Source organism: Aquila chrysaetos, chromosome 25 (assembly GCF_900496995.4).
Source record: "Aquila chrysaetos chrysaetos chromosome 25, bAquChr1.4, whole genome shotgun sequence".
Classification (NCBI taxonomy): domain Eukaryota; kingdom Metazoa; phylum Chordata; class Aves; order Accipitriformes; family Accipitridae; genus Aquila; species Aquila chrysaetos.
This window is the reverse complement of record NC_044028.1, coordinates 6,846,637-6,871,312: the sequence shown is the minus strand read 5'-3', so window position 1 is coordinate 6,871,312 and position 24,676 is coordinate 6,846,637. Positions and strand designations below refer to the sequence as shown.

The following is a 24,676-nucleotide window of genomic DNA, read 5'->3' as shown; positions in this document are numbered from 1 at the left end:
AGTATTATCTGATGAGCTTAAGAGCATGGACAGTTACCAACCTGCAGTATGTGAATGAGGCGCTTGCCCATTTTAAAGAAGGATTGCAGCGCTAGCCAGCTTCATTTCCCTCTTGCTAGTGATTCTTCAGAACCAGGCAAAAAATCCTTAGAGGTTTGCTCCATAAACCATTAGCCAGTAAAAGTCTAATTAGGTCAGAGACATATGGTCTTGAACCAGTAAAAAATTCATTGGTGGCTACAATATTATTAACCTCACGAAATGTGGATGTATTTCAGAAGCTGCTGGCTGAGCATTGAAAATTGCGTCACGTTCAGTCTTCATCAGTGAAACTTTTGCTCTCCTAAGCCAGCAAAAAAAGGAAAAGGCAACAGTTTTGCTAATGAAAACTGCTTTTTTCTTGCTATCATGCCAACTATGAGCATGAAAGGAAAAGGCAACAGTTTTGCTAATGAAAACTGCTTTTTTCTTGCTATCATGCCAACTATGAGCATGAAAGGAAAAGGCAACAGTTTTGCTAATGAAAACTGCTTTTTTCTTGCTATCATGCCAACTGTGAGCATGAAGATGACACAAAAGATCTTTTCTGAACCAGTTTTTCCCAGCCTTTAAAATAGTCTTGGAGCTCCAAAGCCTTAGCGAAACAGGAGATGATGGGAAGCGAAACCAGTAGTCAGCACACCTTATGCACTGCAATTCTATAGTTATGATAATGTAAATCTAGTTGTTGTAATAAAATCTTCTAAGTCACTGTGAAGTATTTGCACGCATTCTCCCTTTTATAAAGAAGAGCCCACTGTAACCTCAAAAAAAAATTGCAAGAAGAAATTCCGAGGTCGTTATCTCAGCTCTTGACTGGCCTCACAACCAAAGCTGGGCACATCTCCGCAGGTTAGCCAGGTTATTTTGGCAGACCTGTGAACCATGAGGTGTCACTCCCACATCACCACCACGTCCCCGCTCTCCGGGCAGGTGAGTGACCTGCAGGAAGCACCACTTGGTCCCAGAACTCGTTAGATCAAGGAGCTTCCTAATTCCAGAGAACAGGGGATGGCCTCAGCTTGCCATCATGGTTTAAATTTCATCTCACTTACTTTGGGCTTCTGCTGAGCGGAAAGGGATTCAGAAGCAGCTGAGCTCTGGGATGACATGTCTTAGGGAAGATGCATCAACTTCACTGTCGTGGTTTAACCCCAGCCAGCAACTAAGCACCACGCAGCCGCTCACTCACTCCCCCCCCACCCAGTGGGATGGGGGAGAAAATCGGGAAAAAGAAGCAAAACCCACGGGTTGAGATAAGAACAGTTTAATAGAACAGAAAAGAAGAGACGAATAATGATAATGATAACACTAATAAAATGACAACACCAATAATGAAAGGATTGGAATGTACAAATGATGCGCAGTGCAATTGCTCACCGCCCGCCGACCGGCACCCAGCTAGTCCCCGAGCGGCGATTCCCCGCCCCCACTCCCCAGTTCCTATACTAGATGTGACATCCCATGGTATGGAATACCCCTTTGGCCAGTTTGGGTCAGGTGCCCTGGCTGTGTCCTGTGCCAACTTCTTGTGCCCCTCCAGCTTTCTCGCTGGCTGGGCATGAGAAGCTGAAAAATCCTTGACATTAGTCTAAACACTACTGAGCAACAACTGAAAACATCAGTGTGTTATCAACATTCTTCTCATACTGAACTCAAAACACGGCACCGTACCAGCTACTAGGAAGACAGTTAACTCTATCCCAGCTGAAACTAGGACATTCACCAAGGCCAACTCTTGTCCTTCTGACATCAGCTGAGTTTTACCATTAGTTTACATTCCAGCCTGCCATTAACAACAGCAGGAATTTGGGGCACGCTGCAGCGGGGCTCAATGCCCTACACAGGCTCCAATAACACCCCCTTTCTCTTTCAGGTGTCCCAGTGATGATGTGTCCATAATCCCGCTGTGCGGCATTCACGGTTTTGCTGGACACACGGGTGAATCGTGCGCTGCTGTCACCGGCTCCACGGGGGATTTCTGAACCAGTGCAGCTACATCTCATACGCTACTCATACGAAGACATGCGCAAGAGCGAGACAGGCCAAATTTAGCCCTAATTTGCAGAGTTACGGCCCTGTAATGAGCACAGGGAAGTGTCTTTAAAAGGAGACTGCTTTCTAATTGCTTCTTAAAAAAGCCTTTAACATGGACTCTCTTTGGCGTGACTCAGGGCTGCATTTCTAAATCCAGTTTCTTCCATGAAGTTTACCCTGGCTGTTTGGTTGGGTTGCATCCACATGCTATTTTTACTTTTTGATCATGAAGCCTGTTTACAGCATAGAGGAACAATATGGGAACAGAAATAAAGCTGGGACAAACCCAAAGGAATGAGACCAGTAATGGTATTGCCAGCATCTCTGGCTTGAAGAGCAAGAGGCCCTGCAGCTGCGCAGTATCTCAGTGAGACTCAACTCACTACTCCCTTCTGGTTATGTATTTCAAACCTCAGTTGTGTTTGATTTACCCATCATCTGCAAACTTAATACCAAACAGTTAAAATGCCTGCATGTCCTTAAGCTGCCAGCTTCATATCTGCAGTACATTATAAGAGAGAGTATTTTCTAGAATACAAAGGCTGAGGGACTGACTGTCACAACAGTATCACTTTTGGCTTCCTTAAATACGGTAATCAAAGTATTTTGAACAGTAGCCTACAGCTACTGAATACTTTTCTGTCTCAAAATAGACACAAGCCTCCTCCCACCTTCTGCCATGAGCTTTTTGGTCACTCTGAGGTTTCGGTGGTTCAGTCCAGTTTCCTTTGCTATATTCGGTGAGCGCAGCCCATCTGGTTGCTGAGTCTTTGATCCACGCACTACCAGCTTATGCTGTGAAGCACAGAGTCAAAAGGACACAAAGTGTTAGCGGGGAAGGTTTGAAAAAGGAAATATTTTCTATATTTGCATTTACATTTTTAATATAGTCATGTTGTCTAGAGGCCAGATTTGGGGAATGGAAACCAGGAGCCTGGTTTCTATTTTCAGCACAGCCACTGATTGCTCTGGGTTGCTGGCAAATCTTTTAATCTCTTTCCCTCTGTTTTTCCCTTCTGTAATAAAGGGATGATCAGACCTCCCCAGCTATGCCTTGTGTGGCAGCATCCTCTGATGAAACACAGCAAGGACAAAGTATTAATAATCACTCCCTGTAGAAAAGCCAAGAGGTCACAGGTATTTAAGTACAGTTTAGCTATTCAGTGCTCCTTTATGCATGCACCATGCCTTGATGTTAATAGAAGTTACATATTAATATGGAATAGAAAAGTAGGCCCTTCAGGGCACAAAAATAACCATATCCAGAGCACCACTGAATAAATACAATATAAAGATGAAATCACTCCAAATACCGAACAAATTGAAAGGCAAGGAGATATTAAACAGGAAAAACAAAGTCACCCAGCCCTCCTCCCAGCTGGCATCTAACTGCCCTCAACACAAAAATGTGGATGAAAAGGAGCGTCAGGTACCAAGAGGGGACGCTACAAGCGGTCCCATAAATGGTTAAGTGTTCCCAGTCCTCCGCTTCTTTACTCCTCCGGCACCTTCCTGAGGAGATATCAAGGGGGTGGGAAAAGGACTGAGGTCCCTAATTGCGATAAAGCAAAGCATGTGCTCAATCCCACGTGGAATCGACCCTGTAGGTTACGCCACCAGTCTATGCCTGCATCCTCCACGTCTGCCACACTGCCACTTGTCCTTTCCTCCCACAAAACTACCGCAGGGCTCCTTCCACGCAGCCGTCCTGCACTGCCAGGTACCAACCCCCCTTTCTGGGCTGCTCTGCAAAGCCGCTGCCTTTTGGATCCCTGCAAGCTGGTCACGGCTGGGTTACGGCTACCTGGGATCTGCCAGATCTTCTCAGTCCCCCGCCTGCTTAATGCCAACCGCTGCACCTATGGCCAGATGCACATAGGTGCATCTCTCACATCCCTCTCCTCACACCCCCTGTCCCCATCCCTTGTGTGAACGCTCTCTGGCGTGATCTCCGCCGCTGCTGTCAGGACCAGGGGATGAGCGAAGCCCGGCTGTTCCTCTCAGCTAAGCCACCTTTGCTCATTTTGTTTACATGAGCAGCTGCACTGGCAGATTTGGGGGAGGATTGGGGGGGGATCTTGATGATGAGCAGTCTGCAGCAGAGATCCACTGGACCACTGCAGCTGCAGGAGGGTGGGTCTTTAAAACCTTGAGCATCCTCCCGTCTATTCCTTCGGTCCAGCTATTAAAATGATTTCCAAAAAATCAGCGTTGCATGACGCTGTGCAACAGGCAAGCTGCTTATTCTTTGCACAGCCTCTTGGATCATGCTGAAATAACATGCATATGCTTTTGGGGCAGAGACCAGCGTTTATTTTAGGAGGTGCTTTAGGATCAAGACAGTCACCGCTAGCTCGTTGCCTTTACTGTTCGGGATTATTGGACCACAAGTGACCTTTCAGATTCTTAAGACTTGGATTACGAAGGGCTTTATATACTAAGCCTAATGACTTGAATTATAGCCTTAGCATCCTGACAATCAGAACAGGACTATAAGCATTTTACTTTCTTCTATCCACAAAACAGCTTGGGCTGGATTTTGAATCCATTTCAAGGGTATGTCAAACCAGTGCCCATCATAATCATCTAGCTGAGTTGCAAGAAAGATAAGATGACCTAGGTAAAGGTCATGTCTGAGAGAAACGGCAGGATTTTCTAGGTAAGCCAGCTGAGACATCTGTCTTCCTTCCTCTGAGACAATTATTTTATCATTTCCAAATATTAAAAAATCACTCTGAAATGCTACAGCACATTTTAATCCGTGAGGCTGCAGTAACAGGACACAGTATTTTGTCATTTTCAAATCTCTGCAGCAAATAGCTTCGTGGGACCGATAATTATCTTCCTGTAACTGGCTGAACTGGAAATACCTTTCAGCTCTCCAAAAAAAAAAAAACCAAAACCCAAGTATCAGCAACTTACATGGCGCCTGACATCAAGGCATGCATGCTGTAGTTGCCATTTTCAATCACCGTTCGCACAGTTCAACATTCCAGTGAAATTTGCTTCCTGTCTAAAATGCCCGAAGCTCGTGTTCTGCGTTACCTGCGCTCAGCTGCCCTTTGCCAGGACCGGTGCTGGAGCCCACAGAGGATCCTCCGAAGCGTTCCTGCAGACAATTCAAACCACCAGTGGCTTACAGCTGTATAGCAGGTCAAAAGTTTAATTTGACCATTAAAGCAATTTTATGAGGTATACAAGACCCACAGCCACAGCAATGATGCAAATAAAGGTTGATTGATACATTCTGCTGGCTGAAACGCCGTTCTATTAACAAGCAAGAGGAACATCGGCACAAGTAAAGCAGAAAAGCGTGCAAGACGTGCTGTTTGCAGAAGGACTGCATTTGTCACATTCCCTTCGTTCTTCTCTTGAAGCAGCAACCATCTGTAACACTCGTGCGGGAAGCAGCATAAACCAAAACTCACCTGCCATGCTTTCATCTTCTACTGGGACCCCCTAAAAAAAAAACCCAAACAAAAATGAACTGAGACACTCTGTCTGCTCTGCATTAACAGGGTAATTCAACAAGAGTCATATTTTCTCATTAAACAATGTCAAAGATGTACTCTTGATCTCTCTGCGGTCACTTTTTTTCCCCTCCCTTTGTCCAAAGACAGCTGAAATAATAAAAAAAAGGATTTAGAAAACAAAAGGGGAAGCCCTGGGTTTTTTTAGAGAGCCAAGGAATATTTTCTAGGACTGAACCAATCTCTGGAAATAATTGTCAAGTTCACTGTAGTTTTCCTTCCACGTACTGGGTTCTACAGTTGGCAGTCTTGGCTGTTCAGAAGAAAAGTAATACAATATAAAAAAGTGCAGAGACCCATTTCATGCCATATTGCTGCACAGGTGATAATTTTTGCATGAGTTTTATTTAAATATCACAGACTCAGAATCCAGATAGCTATACCTGGCCTATTTTGAAATAAAAGTTAACTTCTGCATTTCCTAACTTTGATGGGCTGTTTTCCTCCTCATCTTGTTTGCTAATTCAGCCAGCTGAAATTTTCTGTGTATCAGTTAAAGTGAGTTATAATCTGCTCAGGAGCTTGTACAGGAAGGAAAGAAGGATGCTGGCGCAATATTCATAATGCAACCATCCGCTCAATGCAGAATTTCCATTTCTGAGATTAAACAGCATATTAAAAGCACTGGAAATTAAAATTACCTAAAGGGTTTTCTTCTTTCTGATAATAAAAATATCTGACATTAGACCGAGTTCTTTGAGGTGCATGCCCCATACAAACTGTACGAGGAGATCATCATTTCAAAGAGCAGCATTTCACCCGGACTGCACCTTCGCCCCGTTTACCCTTCAAACCGCTGTAGCCAACTGTACAAGGGGTGGAGCGGTCTCATTAGCAACTCGGTAATTTGGGCAGTGAGTGTTCGTTTATATGAAGGGACAGTCTAGAGAACAATCCTCCTGAAGGTGATACTGTCTGGAAACCTGAATCAAGGAGCAAGGGGAGGTAAACGCAGGGACTGAATGCTGGAAAGCACTGGCACCTTTCACTGCCCAAGCAAGAGGCAGATGCTCACAGGCGTTATCTGAGCACCGATGACCTTTTTTTTGAAGGTTTCTTTTTAGTCTTCTAAGGCAGTTTTAAAAGTGCTTGAATAATCTCTGCCATCTCCCCCGACTTCTACAAGTCACACGCAGTCTGGGATGAGGCTCAGGCTGGCATCACCTCTTCCAAACAAAAGCACGCTATACATCCACATGTAAGGTCTGAATTTGCTTGATGGGACATCTCTGCAGGGAAGAGCTGATGGAGTTGGAAATCCAGAGCCATCTTGAAAGAATTTGGGGTGAATTTTAAGGATAATTCAGTTCTTATGGCTATGATATATTGAGACCTTTAAATCCCCACAATGCCTTCTGCTATCCTAGCTGAAGTGGCAAGCACCAGAAAGCACTTTTTCACAGAAAAGATGGATGGTCGAAGCAGATTATTGGGTGCAGGGAGATGGTGTGAGTAGAGCTGAAGACCTAGAAGGGAAGTGTGAGGACCACCTGCTGATGAATGCTCCTGCTTACAACTGGAAGCTTCCAAAAAATTTTGGTAAGGGTTACCAAGTAACACCTGTACTGACCTGAAAGGCATCGTAATCCACAAAGAGGTGACAGGTACAGGCAGAGCTGTGCAGTCAAACTGGAAGTTAAGCGCTGCCTTTGGCAGTCCTCAAAGCTGCCACTGAAACAGGAGAATTTGGCTTGGATGCAGGCTGCAGATTCATTACAGACAGCGTCTCACCCTGAGCGTGATCAGAAGGAGGAGAAGGTAGCGGGAGTCGAAGGAAAACTTGAGCATTACTACCGTTTCAGATTAATCCTTTAACTGAAACCAAAGCAGGCGTTTCCTTTGTGGGACTGGAAGTGACCTGCAGGTAGGCGCAGTGGGGTGAAAACAGATCGCACTTCTGGGGTGAGTTTCAAGTTCATCCACAATAACTTCAACAGCTTCTCCATTACCTGTTTTATTGCAATAAGCAGCAGAACGTAGCCAATGGACTGCAGCCGTCCAGAGGGTTTACAGGCTGCTTTGAAGACACAGATACTCTGTATTTACGTTACAGTAACACAATCGTCACAAAAAGGCACTAGAAGTCCTTCCCCGGGGCTGAGATGTCACCGGTGCAGTGAACTGGTTTGACGCTGCTGATGAGCACGCTTAGACACCAGAATTTCACCCAGATTTCGCCTGTTTAACGCCAGCAGTTTGTACACGGGGCCCTGCTTACAATCAACCCTGGTATTTTCAGCTGTTTTGGCCCCAAGCACTAACCACAAGTAAGAGTTCAGAGAAGTTCTGTATTTATTCTTTCCGGCATATCATAGTGCCCTATTAAAGAAGGACAAAAGATTTCCTTATGTAATAGGGATACTATTTGTTATTTTTAACCTTATAGCAGCCAGGATTTGTGCCAGGTGGCATTTTGCCTTAACCAGGCAACTTCAGGAGGTTACGTTCCCGACTGTCATCCTTGCCCTCTGGTATGTTTGATGCCCATACATGGTTTCTTGGCTGTCTGTCGTTGTGTCTGTCTGCTGGCATATATTTGTGACAGCTCACGGAAATACCAGTCTTATTTAACAAGGTAAATCAGGGTGCTGGTCAGTCATTTCCAGGATCCTGCAAGAGCTTCTGCTTCTAATAAAGAGTACTATCTTTGTGAAATCCATAAAGTCTATTTCCATGTATCTATGCTACCAGAGAAACACCATCGCCGTAGCTTAAGCTTTCAATATGGCAAAATAGCTTTAAAACAGTTTGTTTAGTCAAATTAAGCCCACAGAAAGTAGACAAATAAAATGGTTGCAACTCTCAGCAGCCCAAGACTGAAAACGGGCAGCAAGGCCCAGGGAGGCATTAAGCTGTGGGCTGAGCATCCTGAGCAGCTGAGACCCTGCAGCCTCACATTTCAAAGTGCTCCACAGACAAACGCCGCTGCTCACTCGGCAAATTCCATAAGCAGCATCAATGTACCAGATTCGGGCAATTTCACGGAGCTTAAGAAAGCCTGGCTGATACAAAGGATGCTGCCAAAGCCTGTTGTACCTCTGGACCAGTACAGGGAAACACAGTGTCAACATCCTTCTTTGGGTCCAAAGGAACTCGACAGCAAATGATGATTTTCACAGTGCTGTAGCTAGGTCTAGCTATTTATAAGCAAATGAGAGTGACAGATCTTGCGTCCCATGGCTTACAATCTTATACACATGGGACCATGAGGAGAATAGATGTAAGTTGTTAAGCAAAAAGTCTATGTGATATTTCAATTAGCAGCAAACCTTCTTCAAAAAAACTGAGTAACTAAAGCTAATAGGAAATATAATTCCACCTTGCTATGAATAGAAGGGTAACCGGTAATCTTTAACTATGTGCTCACATAATTTACGGGTTTTTGTTTGTTTGCTTCTAACACAAACCCCCTTCATTCAGTCTCCAGGCTGGAGGCACAGAGCGGTAGAATTTGAATTCTTCTGGCCATTTAAATACATGTGGCATTTCTTGACCTTTAAGGATTTCATATTGAAACCTATTTAACTTTTTGACGTAGGTGTTTTCGTGGGTTTTGTTGGGGAATGCCAAAAATTTTCTGCATGTAGGGGAAAAAAACCAAATCAATAAGAGCAACTGTATGACTGTTCTTCTGTTTTTAACCGAAGGGCCCTCCCTCTGTGTCTGTAACACCAGTCAAACTTTCTTAGTAGCACAAGCTTCTTATTCAGCTTTGTTTTGACAAAGAAAGATAAACCACTGTTTTGCTTTGCCCTTCCCCCACCATTTACACATTAGTTTTATTTACTTTGGTACTCCCTGCTCCTCGTAGGAGGAAAAAATATATTTTAAAAAAATAATTCTTTTTTACTATATTAAGTTGTTGACTCTGTATGTTCTTACGAAGAATTTAAAACAGAATGTAATTATAAATTGCTGCTAAAATGAGCTTGTCCTGCAAAGGCAAGGACATTTAATTGTGTCCTTGTATGACTGGAATTACTGTAAACAACTAATATTCCTATTTGCAGGGACAGAAATAACTAGCTCATTCAGCTGTACAGAAAGGAAGACATAAAAGGAAACCAAAGGCTAAACCAGAATAAGCCACTGGAAAGTTTTATGTCAACAAAACTGGATTTAAATTAAGTAACATGAATTCAGTATTTTGACTGTAAATGAATCAGAACATTAGAACATCTTTTAAAGGGAACATTTGTGATGAAACATCTATGACTAGTTCCTATACCAAATGAATAGGAAAGTTCCTACTTATTTCTTCTGTGCAGGATTGAATCCACACAGCAAAGTTATTTCTCTAGCTTTAGCACTACTTTGTAGACCTAAATTCTGAAAATGACAATAGCAGCAGAACTGCAAGGAAAACACTGAAGAAATGGCTTATCAGTTATACACACTGGAAAATACAGCACTGATGACATAATTAGAAGTTGCATCATACTACATATGCCTGAAGGAGTAAAATTAAAATTACACAGACAATTTCCATTCTTATGTTTTCTAATTTTCTGAGTGCTTGACTTTGCAACTTAAATCTCTTTTATGATTGTTTTTTCTGACACCGATTTGCAGAAATGTGAGTAGATTTTAACATTCGTTACTTTGCCTTACTCAGTGGCAAAAGTTTAAAGAACACGAAACAAAACAAACCAAACCCAAGCTCAAACCAAAGTGCATTTCTAAACTCTTTGAAATGATGGGAGATGAGTCAAGACTCACCTTGCTTTAAAATCAACAGAAACACAGCCGAGCCATCCTCCAGTGAGAGGAAATAAGGAAATAAACTACACATTCACCAACTACGACACACCCTTTCCAAATAACAACAGAGAATTAATTTACCCAGTAATTTTACAATGGTGATAACAAATTAAAATTGTGGGCAGGCAGCGGAGAACCAAGAAGATACACAATCCATAGCAAGCATCAGCCAAATTAAAGGGAACTTTTTACGTCGTCAAATTTTGAGTAATTAGTGCTTCCATTAGAGGCACAGTTCCAGCTTTAAGCAATTCTAAGTAATTAATGTTCCTTGATTTTGCCTAGAAGTCCTGACTTCAGCATTCTCTTAGGATACAAATTCTTCTAGCCAAAGCTACACAATACAGATTAACTCAACTAGAAGACAATTAGAGTAGGCAGATGAAGATGTAATTTGTCAGTCTGTACACGCTGTTACTTCTAGCCTTGGATGCAGTTTTTATTAACACAGTAGACTGATTTAAACGGAGGCAGAGACATGATTTTTCCTATCTGTATCCATGATTGCCTAAGCTCCAAGTGACGTTGAGATTTGAGAATTCTACGTGACCAAATGACAAAATAAAGTGAATGAAGTGCCAGATTATATCTTCCTGTACAGCTTTGACCAGCTACAGAAATTCAGTAACTGATTATAAACTTAATAATTTAAAATACATCATTTAAAATACACGATGGAGGAAATCTTGCTATACTTATTCATCACGCAATGTAAATCCCTCGATTAAAATGTCAAGCTGAACAGGAAGCAGAAGCTGGCCTGGTGGCTAGCATATGGAAAAGACAGAATTTGATTGCCAGAGACATTATTGCATTTGCACGCTGTGCTGAGTAAGCTGTCTGGGTCCTCACAATCTTGTCCTTAAAATGGGCCTAGCAATACATGTCTCCCAAAATAGTGTTTGGTTTTGCGTTTCATGGGTGTTTTGAAGATGATTTGTTTGCCAACCAGTTGAAGATTCTTTAAGAAAAAGGGGCAAAGTAAGAAAGCAAAATGCAATTAAGTGTCCTTTCCTATTTGCACTACAACATCAAGTCTAAGAGAACACTTAAAATATTTCATATTGAGCTTTGAAACGCAAGACATATACAGTAACAATAAAAGGCGGAAATTTTACAAGCCTTTTACCCAATTTTGACACACCACTAACCATTGAACAGCACCATACACCAAGAGACATGTGGCAGAAAACATCATACTTTGCTTTCTCTACCAAGCATAACCATAGCAACAATTACCTTAGCTTTTAGCTTCTGAATTTTCCATAACAGCAAGAAGCATGTCCTTCACCCAGTAATCAGTCACACTGAAGGGAAAGTTAGAACTGTGGCTGAGGAAGAGGAGAGTGGAGCAGGACCTCACTCACAGAGGTCTATTACTGCACTGCTGAGAGTCTCTAACTTCTTTTCCAAATGTTATTGTTCACATGGACTCCAGATTGGCAGGCCTTATGTGCTTTTAATATTAATTGATATAAAAAGAAATATGACGTTCTTGATCTACAAAGCCTCTGTTCTCACAGATTTGTCAACATTTGCACATGGTCAGAACCAAGGTCCAAGAAAGGCAAATCTTGCCAAATCTGTCAAAATCATAGAAGGTTCACATTTTTTTGCCTGGACCTTACCTTTACACTCTTTCTTATAAGTCTCTTCCAAAATACAGTTGCAATGTGCTTTTGCTTTTGAACTACAGGGTATATTAAGTGCGCAATGAGGACCCACACTTTTGTGTGATAGGGAAATCAAAAGTGGTGATTTTCAAATATCTTAAGAAAGAATACAAACTCTTCTCTGACACCTAAAATGCAATCATAAAGTCGCAAAAAGACACTTTGAAAACTTCATCCCTGAGAAATTCCTATTTTTCCTGATTGAAAGAAAAAAGTATCAGCTTCTGCTTGGAGTGACAGTAGTTTTTCCCAGCTGCATATTCTCAGACATAAGATATAAGATCCAATGATCTTTTATGAGTTCACTAAATGTCAGTATCACTTCTTTTTATTACAGAGCCTTTTCACCAGCTTGTACACTGGAAGATCAGTTTTATATAGCTTTGGGCCTCAGAAAGGCTTTGACACTGCACGCACGCACCCTCTGCAACCCTCCTCCAACCGTCGCCCCATGGTACAGGATCAGCACCTGAGCTGCTGACGAACCATCGGCAGCTCTACTGCTGCTGAATTCTCTTGCTGTTGCACTAAACTCCCATCACAGTTGTTGTGTTAGAACAGGGCATGCTGCTGTCTAGTTTTTTTTTCGGCTGAAAACATCATCTTCAAGAAGTCAGAAAGCATGTTATTTGTTACTAGTAATATGTTTCATACTTTTAAAGATTTGTAGTAATCCACGACTGCGAAGGCTGTCAAATCCACTCAAATGCTTCTTATTGAAAAATTAGGCCTGCATATCCATAGATCCTCCCCTCCTCCACCCATCCAAATTAAAGCTGTAATTCCCCAAGACAGCCACTCTTCCAAAACACTACACATCTATATAGTTGTTATTAATAAAGTATGAACAATGTTTGCAGAAACATTAAAGAATCAGGTCAAGAACATTGTCTGAATACAAGTGTTATTAAATAAGCCAATCATCTGACTTTTGAGTAATTAATGTCCTTGGTTTTTACTTGAAAACCTCATTTTCAGCATGTTCATAGGAGACAAATGTCCCACGTCAAAGCAAATGAACACAAATTAACTCTTTTGGATGTCAATTACAAGAGAAAGATGAAAACGCAGTATCGGCAGGCTAGATACGAAACGTTGCAGCCCAGCACTTTGCATCATCGGGTAAGTTTATGTACAACCAGATGATTTCGCTGCATATAGTCAAAGGATTTGATCTGCTCCCATCCATGCATTATCTGAATATCTAAACAATTGCCATAATGAATTTGAAAACTTTAAAATATAAAAGGAAAACTAACAAAGCTGACGGTATCTCCAGATCGCTGTGTGAAGTACTAATAAGCAACTGTGTTATACAACCCATGTTCAACAGACTGAAAATGATCTTTCCCAAATCCAAATGACATACTTCTAAAGCTGAAAGTGATAGATTACAGCTGGCTGAGCAAGCACTGTACTGTATGCTCATTTTAAAATCTGCCATTGTAAAAGACCCTCCAGGCTTTTTGTTGGTTCCTTTGCTCTTCTTATTAAGAACTGCAAAGCTCCTCTTATTTAACAGTAATTACAGAGGGAGGTAGAGAAAAACTAACAAGAAAGAGAGGTTTATTTTTCTAAAGATACGCGGTAAGATTACTTTTAATAGCACGTCTACGGCCCAAATGTTATTTTTATTTCATCACCTCAAAACATGATAAATATTTGCAATTGGAAAAAATTATGGGTAGAAAATCTGAAAATTTAGTATTAGGATTCCTATTAGAAAATATGTCTTTACAACTAATTTACAGTCTCTGTATACGACATCCTATGCTTCTCTCCACCAGACAATCATTAAAACACAAAAATACTCTCAGGACAGCAGCTGCAGAACTTGTCGTATGCGCTCGCACTTCTCCAACAGGTTTGGGTCTTCTGCATCAGAACCATCAAATTCCTTCATAAAAGCTTCAGCTTTCTGCACAGTTATGTCTCGCGCACCACCTTGAAGCCCTTGCAGATAATCCAGTAAAATGGTGAAATACTTGTCTGGAACCTTTAAAGAAAAAAACAAGGAAGAAAAAAACCTGCTTTATTTTCTTCTCTCTCAATACTCATTCACAATCATGTCAAACCACCACCTGGAAGATAATTAGGAGAACTGCATGGGCTTTTGCATTTGCCAATGCCCACCTCTGAGTGGAAGTGTTTCTGGCCAAGGTTCAAACTGCCGGGAGGGATGGACCGTGGTGAGAAGACTGTCATGTGCTCAGATGGGCAAAGCATCTGAAAGGAAATTCTAAGCAGATGTGGAAATGCTGATCAGCAAATGCAAACACTCCCTGACAGTGAGCTCAAGGCTGTGAGGGCTGTTGGAAGAAAAAAAACCACTAGCCAAATCCTACTTTTGGAAATATGTGTGGAAACCTGCTAAAATCAGTGAGAATTGCATGCATGTGTCTGAGGAAAGAATTTTGCTGGAATTACCCTTGCCCCTACCCAAAATTATTCCTTTGCTAAGATGAGATACCACCCACCATCAAGCACTTTGACAGAATGCTTATACGAAGGAACAGAATTTAATTTGAAAAACAAATTGAATTCAGACATATGGAAATAATTTTTAAATTATGCTGGCTAAAACTGATAGGCTTTACTAATATGTCTAACATTAAAAGCAGTTTAGTCATCTACAGTTGCATTACCCCCATTTCACTCCCTTTCTAATTAACTAGTCATATGTTAAATTTTAGCTTATCGGGTACAACATAAAATTTAAATGATCATTACATTAAATAATCTTGGCAATAAGCTAGCAAAAACTTCTGAATGATTTATTCAGTATTTCAAACCAATGTATTTTCAAAAGTACCAGGTTGAAGCGTATCTTAATTTTATGTTGTATATCTGTGGAACAGGTTTCAGCCAATAAGAGAATATTTTTGCTGTGAATCAGGAGATGTTAAAATGACCTAGTCCTGCAAGTATTTTTCTCCATGTTTAACTTTACACATATAACTTTAAAAGGCATACTTGACATGAGTCAAGTTAAACACATACGTAAGTATTTAAAGGATTGGAGACTAATTATTCGAGGGCTGTTTCAATTTTGCAAAGTATCAACATTTCAGAGAAGACAGAGCTTCAACAGATACTTAATTTACAACTTATTTCTCCATTGACATTTGGCAGCATAACTTTGATCACTAAAACTTCTATCACTCCAAAAGAAGAGGAAGAAAGAATATTCCAACATTGCCTTCATCAATCAGGGATATTACAAAGTAATAAATCAAAACTGAAGTCTGCATTCAGCCTCGTAACTTACACGCTATGGAAAACCTTCTAATTCTTCACACAAACACTCTTGCATTAAAGAAACAATACAGATATGAAAAAAATATTAATTTTAGGGCGACTAACACTGAAGTGGATGATATATGAAGTGTTGCTATAATATACAAATCAAACACATTTAAACATAATGCAAAATGTTTATATTTTTGAAACCTTTTTACTCACAGTAAACTGGTACTAATAACAGACAAAAACATTCAGACACAATTTCAGCATGACAGTGCTCCTTCAATGCAGATGCTCAGTACCAGGTTTTTAAAGCTCAGCAACATTTCTGTGTTTCAAACCTCAGCCAAATTATCTACGTAATTTACACCTCTTGTTCTCAGACCTCATGGTATAGTCATAACTCACTCTGTGGAATTACAGTTATTATTATATCATTTAAGCAAAGTGCTTGAAGGAGCAATTAAAAGCCTACTCTAAACTTAGAAATACTAAGTGTGCAGACAGACATGTGGCTGCCTGAGGCATAGAAAACATTTAGCATTTGGCTCTAAGGATAAGTGCTCAAGTGTTAAAAAAGTCTGATTTTTTTCTTTAACACAGCTATTAGGTTTATTTCAGCAAGAGTTTACAATACAGCACCACGTAGGCAAGATAATATCATATTTCCTCCTAACTTACACACACAATAGAGCCATAGCAAGGACTGGAACATAGAAAGTGCCAGCAAAAAGTTAATGAAATCCAAATTTTAATTCTTCAAATACAGTAGGACAAGAGCTGAAATTTCAGGGACCGTTGGAGAGGTTTTACAAGAAGGAACACAATCCTTCTAATATCACTTTTTGGGCTGGCTTGAAATCGGGCGTCAAGATCTCCCACCACAGCTCTGGCAAGCAGAAGTGATGCTTACGGGATTTTATTATTATTCTTTTGTTAAACTGTTCTGACGTTTTTCTTGCTTCTTTTTCTCTCTCAGACTAACCTTGCCTCTGTTCTGCCTAGCTAATATGCACTGGAGCTAACACAGAAATATCCCAAAGTGAAATAATTTCCGTCATAGGGAAAAGGGGACACACGCTGCAAAATAGTAGCAGGAAAAGAACAGTTACCACTTTTAAATTATACTATGTAACTCAAGAGTTTTCAGACTTCTTAGACTTGCAGATCCCCACATATTTTGCAAAGCAAATACAGATATCTGCACAGAGAACTTCAGCTTACTGCTGCCAAACTTGCTTTTCTCAGTTACCTTCTGAGGAAGCTTCAGAAACCCCTCCAGGGCCTTGCAGTCCAGAAGCTGAAGACAGCTGATACAGTTACTCTCTAAAAATGTGCCAGATGACAAAGATCAACAACTGATCTAGTGTTTATTTTATACCGGGTCCTGAAGAAGTATATATTGGTAGGTACACAGGCTTGGCTTGGAAGCTGTCAGCCAACCACCAGATGGATTTTCAAGGGACTTAAAAAAAACCCCACGCTGCAAAGAACTTTAAAACCTCAACTTATTTCTTACAGAAGGAGGCCTATCAGTACGGGAAACTCAATTCGCTCCTTTGCATGGCTTTTTAGTAAGCATCCAAGTGACACCATGAGATCAAAGATGTGGCTTAGGAAGGAAAGAACTCCTGTCTCCCTTTGTATTTTAGTCATGCTTGGATATCCGACAGATTTTATTCTGTAATGGACAGGAAGTTGAATTTGGGTATAAAAAAATATTCAAAAGAAGCTGGTCTGCCCTCCCTACAGCCCTGATGAAGAAAGAGGCTTCATCACATGCTTAATTATAAGCACTTGAGCAGTTCTACTAACTTTACTGAATCTGGATGCAGATGTTAATCATTATCTAAAGCTCACATTCAGTGCATCTCTGATTATTAAACTACAAAATATGTGATTTAAATAAATCATAGCACTTTCATCAGATTTAAAAAAAACAGAAAGGAAGTTTCATTTCAGTGTTGAGAAATAAGGAGTTAAGCTGTGTTTTGATACATAAAACAAATGCTACTTACAGTTAATTATTTCCCAGTATATTTCCACATAAAACCCAAAGTAAACAGGTAAAAAAGTAAAAACATCATTCTGCCTGTAAAACAATTTCTAGGTAGCTTTAAAGAGCATACATTGATTTTGAAAGGTTGATAAAGACTTTTAAAGGAGAAACTTAAAAATAGAAGACAGTGCAAACAACCTAGTTACCTATAATCAAATTTGTATTCTGCAACTAATCTTTTTAAAGTATTATACTGTGTGAACATTTTTGCCTTCATGAAACTCTGCTTTTAATTATCTGGTTTTCTAAAAGTATTTTTAATCTAAAGTTAACACCCTATGTCAGGTGATTGGCTTAAGAGCTGCTGAGTAATTTGGGTCAGGAAGATTGGTATGCTTAAGTGTTTAAGTGCACACAAAAAATCAGCAAAAACTAACTGAATGTCAACTAAATGAATCAATAAGAAAGGCACTGTGCAAATGGCTAGATGTTTGTTCTATTACACAACAAAATGAATGACGTGAAACCCCCATTCAATACCACGATGGTCAGACGCTTATTGGAAATTCAATCTATGTTGTTTTTTAAGTTATTAAATGAATGGATTTCAGTAATGATGCAAGCCTAGCTTCTGGTTATACTTTACGCTTTTTACAATCAACATCAGGTTTCACTTATGTTTTAATGAGAAAGCTATTTTAACATCTTGGCAATATGGCTGTACATCTTAGATGGAGCCAGAGATATCTGCAGCAATATGAGAATCCTGGTTTACAGTATTGGGTTCCACACTCAGAAATTCAAATTAAGGATATGACTCAAATTCTCAGTAAGCTCCAGATTTATATAAAACATGAATCTGCTTTATTTATGCTTGACATATATCAAGTATAAAAATGTAGCATACACAGGAGAATGGTCACCAACAAAATAAAAAGATTAATTACAAGCAATTAAAATGATTCAGCATTTTGGTTAAAAACAAAGTAATTGATTTATAAACTATTAAAAAATTACTAGAAAAGTGCACGGCTAGTACTAGCGACTTTTGGTTAATAAAGAATAGGTACAACTAATGTACAAATCTTTATGTCATATTTGTTCTGACAAAAAGCAGCGTTAATACAAACCTTCTCTTTATCATACATGTGCAAGAGAAGCCAGGTTTGTCTTGTCTTTTGAAACTTCCATTCTTCTGGGTTTTCAGACCAGCTGTAGTAAATTAAAAAAAAAAAAATTGCTTAAATGAAATACTGTGGGATCAAAACATTCATTATTCATACAATATTTCCTACAATGACTCCAAGTGACTTTGTATGCACGATATGGAGTTACATGGCATTGTGTGAAACAGATACTAGCACACATTTTGTACAAGTGGCAAAAAAGAACACAAGGGACAGCTACCTGGCTTCTGTGCAAAAAGTGAAAAGATTATAGGAGGACATTGTGGCCAAGAATGTTATAAATTTTCATCAGAAAGCACTGATTCCTTGAAGTCAAAAATCAAGTCCCACTCCTCAGCTTTGACCAGCCCTTTATGAGAGGTCATTGCCCTCATTTGACCCACAACAACCGAGCACCCCAAATCCTTACCCCAGCTGCAGGGCTACCCGAGCATTTGGGGATGTGGAGTGGACAAGGAATCAAGTTTGGGTTTCAGAAAGTTGGTATTTCACAATAAACTGCAATTCATATGAAATTAAGCAGCCTCTAAAGGACTGGAAGGAGAGTCTCGTGCTACAATGGTCACCTGGCTGAAGCCCATCACAGATGACTGCTCTAGAGCAGAGAAAATTCATTTTTCAGGAGCATATGTTTTAAGGCTTGGATTCATCTAAAGGTGTGACTTAAATATTGACATTTACAGGATAGAAAAATCCTTTTTATGTCTCGGTCTCCCCAGGAATCCTGATTCCAATATTTAGCTCAAAACTTCAAGCTGCTTCAATACTGTTAAAAGTGAGCAGGTAAAACAAATGATTAACATCTGCAAATATTCTTTGACTGTTTAGCAAACATATTTTAAATATGCAAAATCTTAGCTGGGTTAAAATGGCACATTTATGTACATCTTGAACATGATTTTAAAGCTGGTATATTCTGTTTCAGATGAAGAAAGAGACATTTATTTCTATAAACAAACGAGCAAACCAGCAAATCTCACTATAAAATGAACACTGCGTTTTAAAAGTATATGCTTGAAAATTAGCATCTTAACACATACAAAATTTGTCAGTACACTGAAACATCATTTAAAGATGAAAAAAATATATGAGGAGAAAACCCAGAAAATTTGACACTTATTTGATATTTCTGTAAAGTAAAACAAGTCTCCAGAGGGTAGCATGCAAGATGTCTTTAATGTTGTGGCTTGTTTTACACAGCAACAGAGAGCACAGAAATCAATTGAAAAGCCAGCTGGGTATCAGAATTAGTATTGTTTAAACACTGTCAAGTCTAATAAAGCGAAAGAGTCCTCATATTCGGTGAATGCTGCACCAGCAAAAACATTGTTCAGTCAATTCAATGAAAGAGAAAAAACAAAGACCACAAATTTGTACAGAAGGGTTTCATAGAAGCCTCTGCAGAAAACCCAAAAGAAAAAAAAATACCGTCTTGACTTTCAAATTCAGGATAAAGAAAAAGCAGCAACAACTCATTACGGTTATCACTAGCTAAACTCAATAAAAATGTCAGTAACCAACACATAAAGTAAAAATCAGGCAAATAACAGTAAACCAGGAAGGACAGACAAAACACTAATAACCACAATACATCATATTTTACATGCTCAAGTTAAATCCACAAACGAACTGATTTAGATGTCTCTTTCGGCACATTGTCAATAAACAGGCAGAAGTTTGCAAAACAAATATTGCACAAAAGCAGGAGCCCAAAAGCTGACTGCCAAAAGTTATAGAATCAAATAATAAAATATTGTTATGGGGAAACCATCCTTCTCCCATCATCACCAACCTAGCAACCAAAGTACTTGCAAAATAAAGATCGTTCAACCCTTGGTGTCACTTGTCTTCGCAGCCAGGTGCCCAACTGGACAATGACTGTCAAAATTACAACCTGTAATGCAAGGAGCTGACAAAGAATGAAGTAAAAAGGGCTTTTCTTGAGGGTGCAGTCTGTGGGGCGAGCTACTTGCTCATTTGTACCCAATCTCTCTGTTTGCCAGGCAAATGCAGTAGCTCCTAACTGAGAAACTGTAACTTCTATAGGAATTGGCTTAACTTCTAGAAGTCCTTAAAAAAAAAAAAAAAAAAAAGGCGATAACGATGACGATACTGATGGCGCTTGCTGTTAAAAGAAACCCGTTCTTTTACAAGGTTCATCCTTCTGAAAAATTACATGAAAGATGTTTAAGAAATGCTGTCTATTTACACAGTACGAAGAAGAAGGTAAGTTTAAAATTCTTTTTGACATTAAATAAGCCTGGAAACAGTTTACATTATAATCTTTGCAAGGTGACAAGAACAAGATGAATGACAGATCCGTGACTGCATCCTGTGAAAACAGTCCCTCTTCTAATGAAAACCTGTAACACATGTTTTTATTTCTTTAAACTATACTATGTATTTATACATTTGCGATTATATCCATTGGTTAGACACACCATATAGTACTCTGAATACTTTTTTCTCTGCTAATTTTATGTTTCTATCACTTACGCTGTCACCTGAGTACTGTTAGGCATTAACTTGAAAAATACAACCCGATTTCACTAATCTCCTATAAAGCTATAGGATGTTAAAATATCTTTATTACCTAGTTTATAAACAACTGAGACCAACAAATGAGTGCACTGTAAGGTTAATTGCTCTTATTAGCCTATTACCAAAACCATATGCTCCCTTCTACATGTTAAGGCAAGCCATTATACTCCTGCATCTAAGATCCCACATTGACTTTCACTCTAGCAAATTCTCTTGTAGAAACAAACAAAAGTTTCACCTAGTCTTCCTGAAAGGTTTCACTCCATATACACCATAGTTATTCATATAAACAAGAAATACTTTAACATAATCAACTGCAGAAAATACATTTGTGCTCACTATAGCACCGGAGCCTCACAAATCCGTTTCTTTCGGTTTGCACTCCGTCCTATTAGAATCAAATGCTAAATGAGTATGGTAAAAAAAAGTAGTATTTCCCTTAATAGACTATGGGTGTACTCATATTTTCAGAAAATGCTCCCAAGTTTTTAACTGGTACTCTATCCATGGTTAAATCAATTCCTATTTCTCCCCCTTCAGGAAAATGATCCTTCTCTTGACCTTAATTCCTATCAAACTGTGGGCAAACCACTCACGATAATAGATGCACAATCTTTAAGACAAATAACGTGGCAGTTGCTCCCTGTAACTGGACCCCCCAACAGTTATTAAAATAAAAGTTTTCCACTGATTCCTATGACTGCTTTTTTCCTACTCCTATGACAGCTTTAAAACCTATGGAAAGTATCACTCCATGACAAAGTGAGAGGGGTATCTCCTTTTATCAGAATGACATAATGAGTACCTTTTTAGAAATGCTCAACTTTTAAGCTACAAAAGTTAAAGCTTTGTAACATGAGAGAGGTCTCATTTTGCTGTTTATATGCAGATAAGCTTCCTTGACATACTACAGCAGTAGAAGAGGCTTTTCCTTTGAGTGATTAAATATACAGAATAAGATCAACTACATTATAGTTTAAAAAAAACTTTTTATAGACAATCACAACCCCTTTCACAGTTTGAATTAATTTGGTAGCCTTCAGAAGTATGTATGTCCAGATCTAATATAAACTATGGAATTGGATGGAAAATATACATGTGTAAAACATGTATTTTTCCAGTATGCCTCAGGCTAATTTTCAATATATTGTACAAACTCTAATTGCCTTCTTTACACAGTTAATGTTTGAATCTTTCTTATGAGCTCTAGCTCATTGAAAAAACACATTGGTTGACTTTAGTTAAAGAGAACTTTTATGTTTGTGCAAATGATCTTCCTAAATGGCTTTGAAATTGAAGATACAGAGGAAATGAATCAAATTAATCAAGCGGCTTATGGAATTTCACATTTGGACTTTTGGTTTTTAGCATGCGAGTCTCATGTAGAAAAGCTGCCCAAGATTCTCAGTGGTCTATCTCAGAAATGACTTTGAGTCTCTACATTAAAGTAATTTCACACAGATCTATTCCCAAAACGTGGGAATACGGGCAGCGTAAGTAGGCAGTGACAGCTGGTAGCGTGCAGGGCAGAGCGCTCTCTCGGATGTCCTAGGAGAAAGAGAAGGGGAAGGGAAAGTAGTCAAATTGGTTCCAGAAACACAGTAAGAGAAAAACATTATTGTTACAAATTGGATTCAGGAAGACGACACTTTTGCTCAGACTACTGGCCAGGACAAAACACTACAAAGCTGTCAAAATTATAAAATAATGTCCTACGTGTAGAAAAGCACTGTGCTGAGAACCAACCATTTTATTCATTCAACTTGAAAAGATTATTGGGTAGGAGACAAGTCTCGAGAAACCAGACAGACAGACAGACATGTGACTGCTGATAACCTTCCAGAAGACATGAGAGCACTGCTGCATGCCAAATGCAAGGACACTTGGACTCACCTACACCTACTGCTCCAATTTTGTGTCACTGACGGTCCAGCCCACCTTGGATACACCTTCCAGCCCGCGTATCTGTCCAAGGTAAAGTAGACTGCCACCAAATTCAGATTTCTCCACCATACAGCCCAGGCTTAGCATCAGGGAATTAATCTGAAAGGTTTCTCCAGCCCTGAGGACCAGGTCGGTGCAGCCTCCTCTTGCTCCCCTGTGATTTACCCATGAGGACCCTTAGGTCTCACTCTCTCAAGCTTCACTGAATCTCAAAGGATGGACAGAGCAACGGATCTGGTCCATTACACCACATTCAAGGCTACATTGAAAAGATCTATTGAAAACATTAAAAGCAGCATACTGCAACACTATACAAAAATTGTCACATTCTTCCCACCTCATTTATCTGGGTACTTTTCTGATTTGATACACTCAGTTATTCATCACCCTGAAACCTGCCTTTAAGGATCACCTATGCTCTTCTACGTGCCCCACAAGGAAGGCTGAACAGAAGTTACGGCACATGATTAAGGCTTGCAGGAATTAAGTTAAGCACGTTATTCCCCAAGTGCTCTGCAAACAACGTAAAAGGTATCATTTCTGCGCTCACTGCCCTATCCGTAAAATGTGGATAACAGGTGCTTCCTCAATAAAGAACAACCACACCAAAATTCCCTTAAAGACACTTAATGCCTTGCTGAAACACTTGGCACTCAAGCGCTTTGCTGTAATATTTCACAATGCCATACATACAATAGCAGCGACTTTAAAATACCATGCACTTATGTTTAAGGCAAGCTCACTGCCCTTACAAGGCCCGAATTTGGAAACTCTGAATACTGTTATCAAGTCAGTTCGGCGGTGCGTGTAGTGCCACATATGGGCACCAGGTGAGCACGGGAACCCAGCACCTCAAAGGGCTCCCTGGAACCACTGGAAGCAGCATGGAGGGAGTAGAAATTTGGCATAAGCTCTTTCTTGTGGGAGAAGAGCCATTTTATGGATGGAGATTTTATATGGATATATAAAAAATATATGGATATGGATGGAAGTTTTATAATGTCCTATAGTGCATATAGTGAAGTAGGAATAATAATTTTTTGTCCAGTTATAACACATACAATTATTTAAAGGGAAATGCAAAAGTGTTTATTTTTATTGGGGGTATTCAGAATTTCTATTTCTCTCAGAGGCATTTAAAATGAATTTACTTTTTAACAGATAGTTTCTGAATGTCTGTCTTTGTCAACACCTGCATGCCCAGAAAGCTGCCTTGCGGTGCACTTCAGTGCTCAGTGCAAGATAAGAAGAAATCTCATTTCAAGTGTGTGTGATGCTGATTCTCCTCATTTGGAAAAAATATCCAAAATTTCAATTTGAAATAGATTTTCAAACACTTGACTGGAGTGGCTGTAGTTAAAATCTTAGACACACTAATCTGTGTCAGGACTCAAGATAGAGACATAAGAGAGAGTCATAGTCTTTATTCTTAACTGTCTTTTTCTCGCATTATGGATGACTCTGTTTATTTCCCAACTCCAATTCCTGGGGACAGTTAATACATTTATACTGATATTCTCAAATCCAGTTTGGAAGCTAATTAAATTATGACTCAGATAAAGATTTTCCTTATTTTCCTGGAAGAGAAGAAGAGATACTAATGGAGCTCTTTTGCCAGAAGAAAACTTTCTAAAATCGTCAACAGATTTTAGAATCAGTGCCACATTTTTGGTTTAAAATCCTGGCACCATTTCTCAATCTGTGGTTTAAAAACAATTTTTA

The 24,676-nt window shown here is 39.6% G+C and overlaps 1 protein-coding gene across 5 annotated transcripts in view; it reads right to left on the bottom strand.

Annotated features, from left to right (window-relative positions):
* Positions 1 to 12,289: 12,289 nt before the first annotated feature.
* Positions 12,290 to 24,676, bottom strand: part of C25H7orf50 (chromosome 25 C7orf50 homolog) — a 135,315-nt gene continuing 122,928 nt past the window's right edge. For all 5 annotated transcript variants that reach the window (XM_030001677.2, XM_030001679.2, XM_030001681.2 and 2 more), the window contains 2 exons: positions 18,413 to 18,494; positions 12,290 to 14,036 (listed from right to left, as the gene is read on the bottom strand). In XM_030001677.2, coding sequence (XP_029857537.1) covers positions 13,854 to 14,036; positions 18,413 to 18,494 — 265 coding nt within the window. In that variant the 3' untranslated portion in view covers positions 12,290 to 13,853. The remainder of the gene's footprint in view (positions 14,037 to 18,412; positions 18,495 to 24,676) is intronic.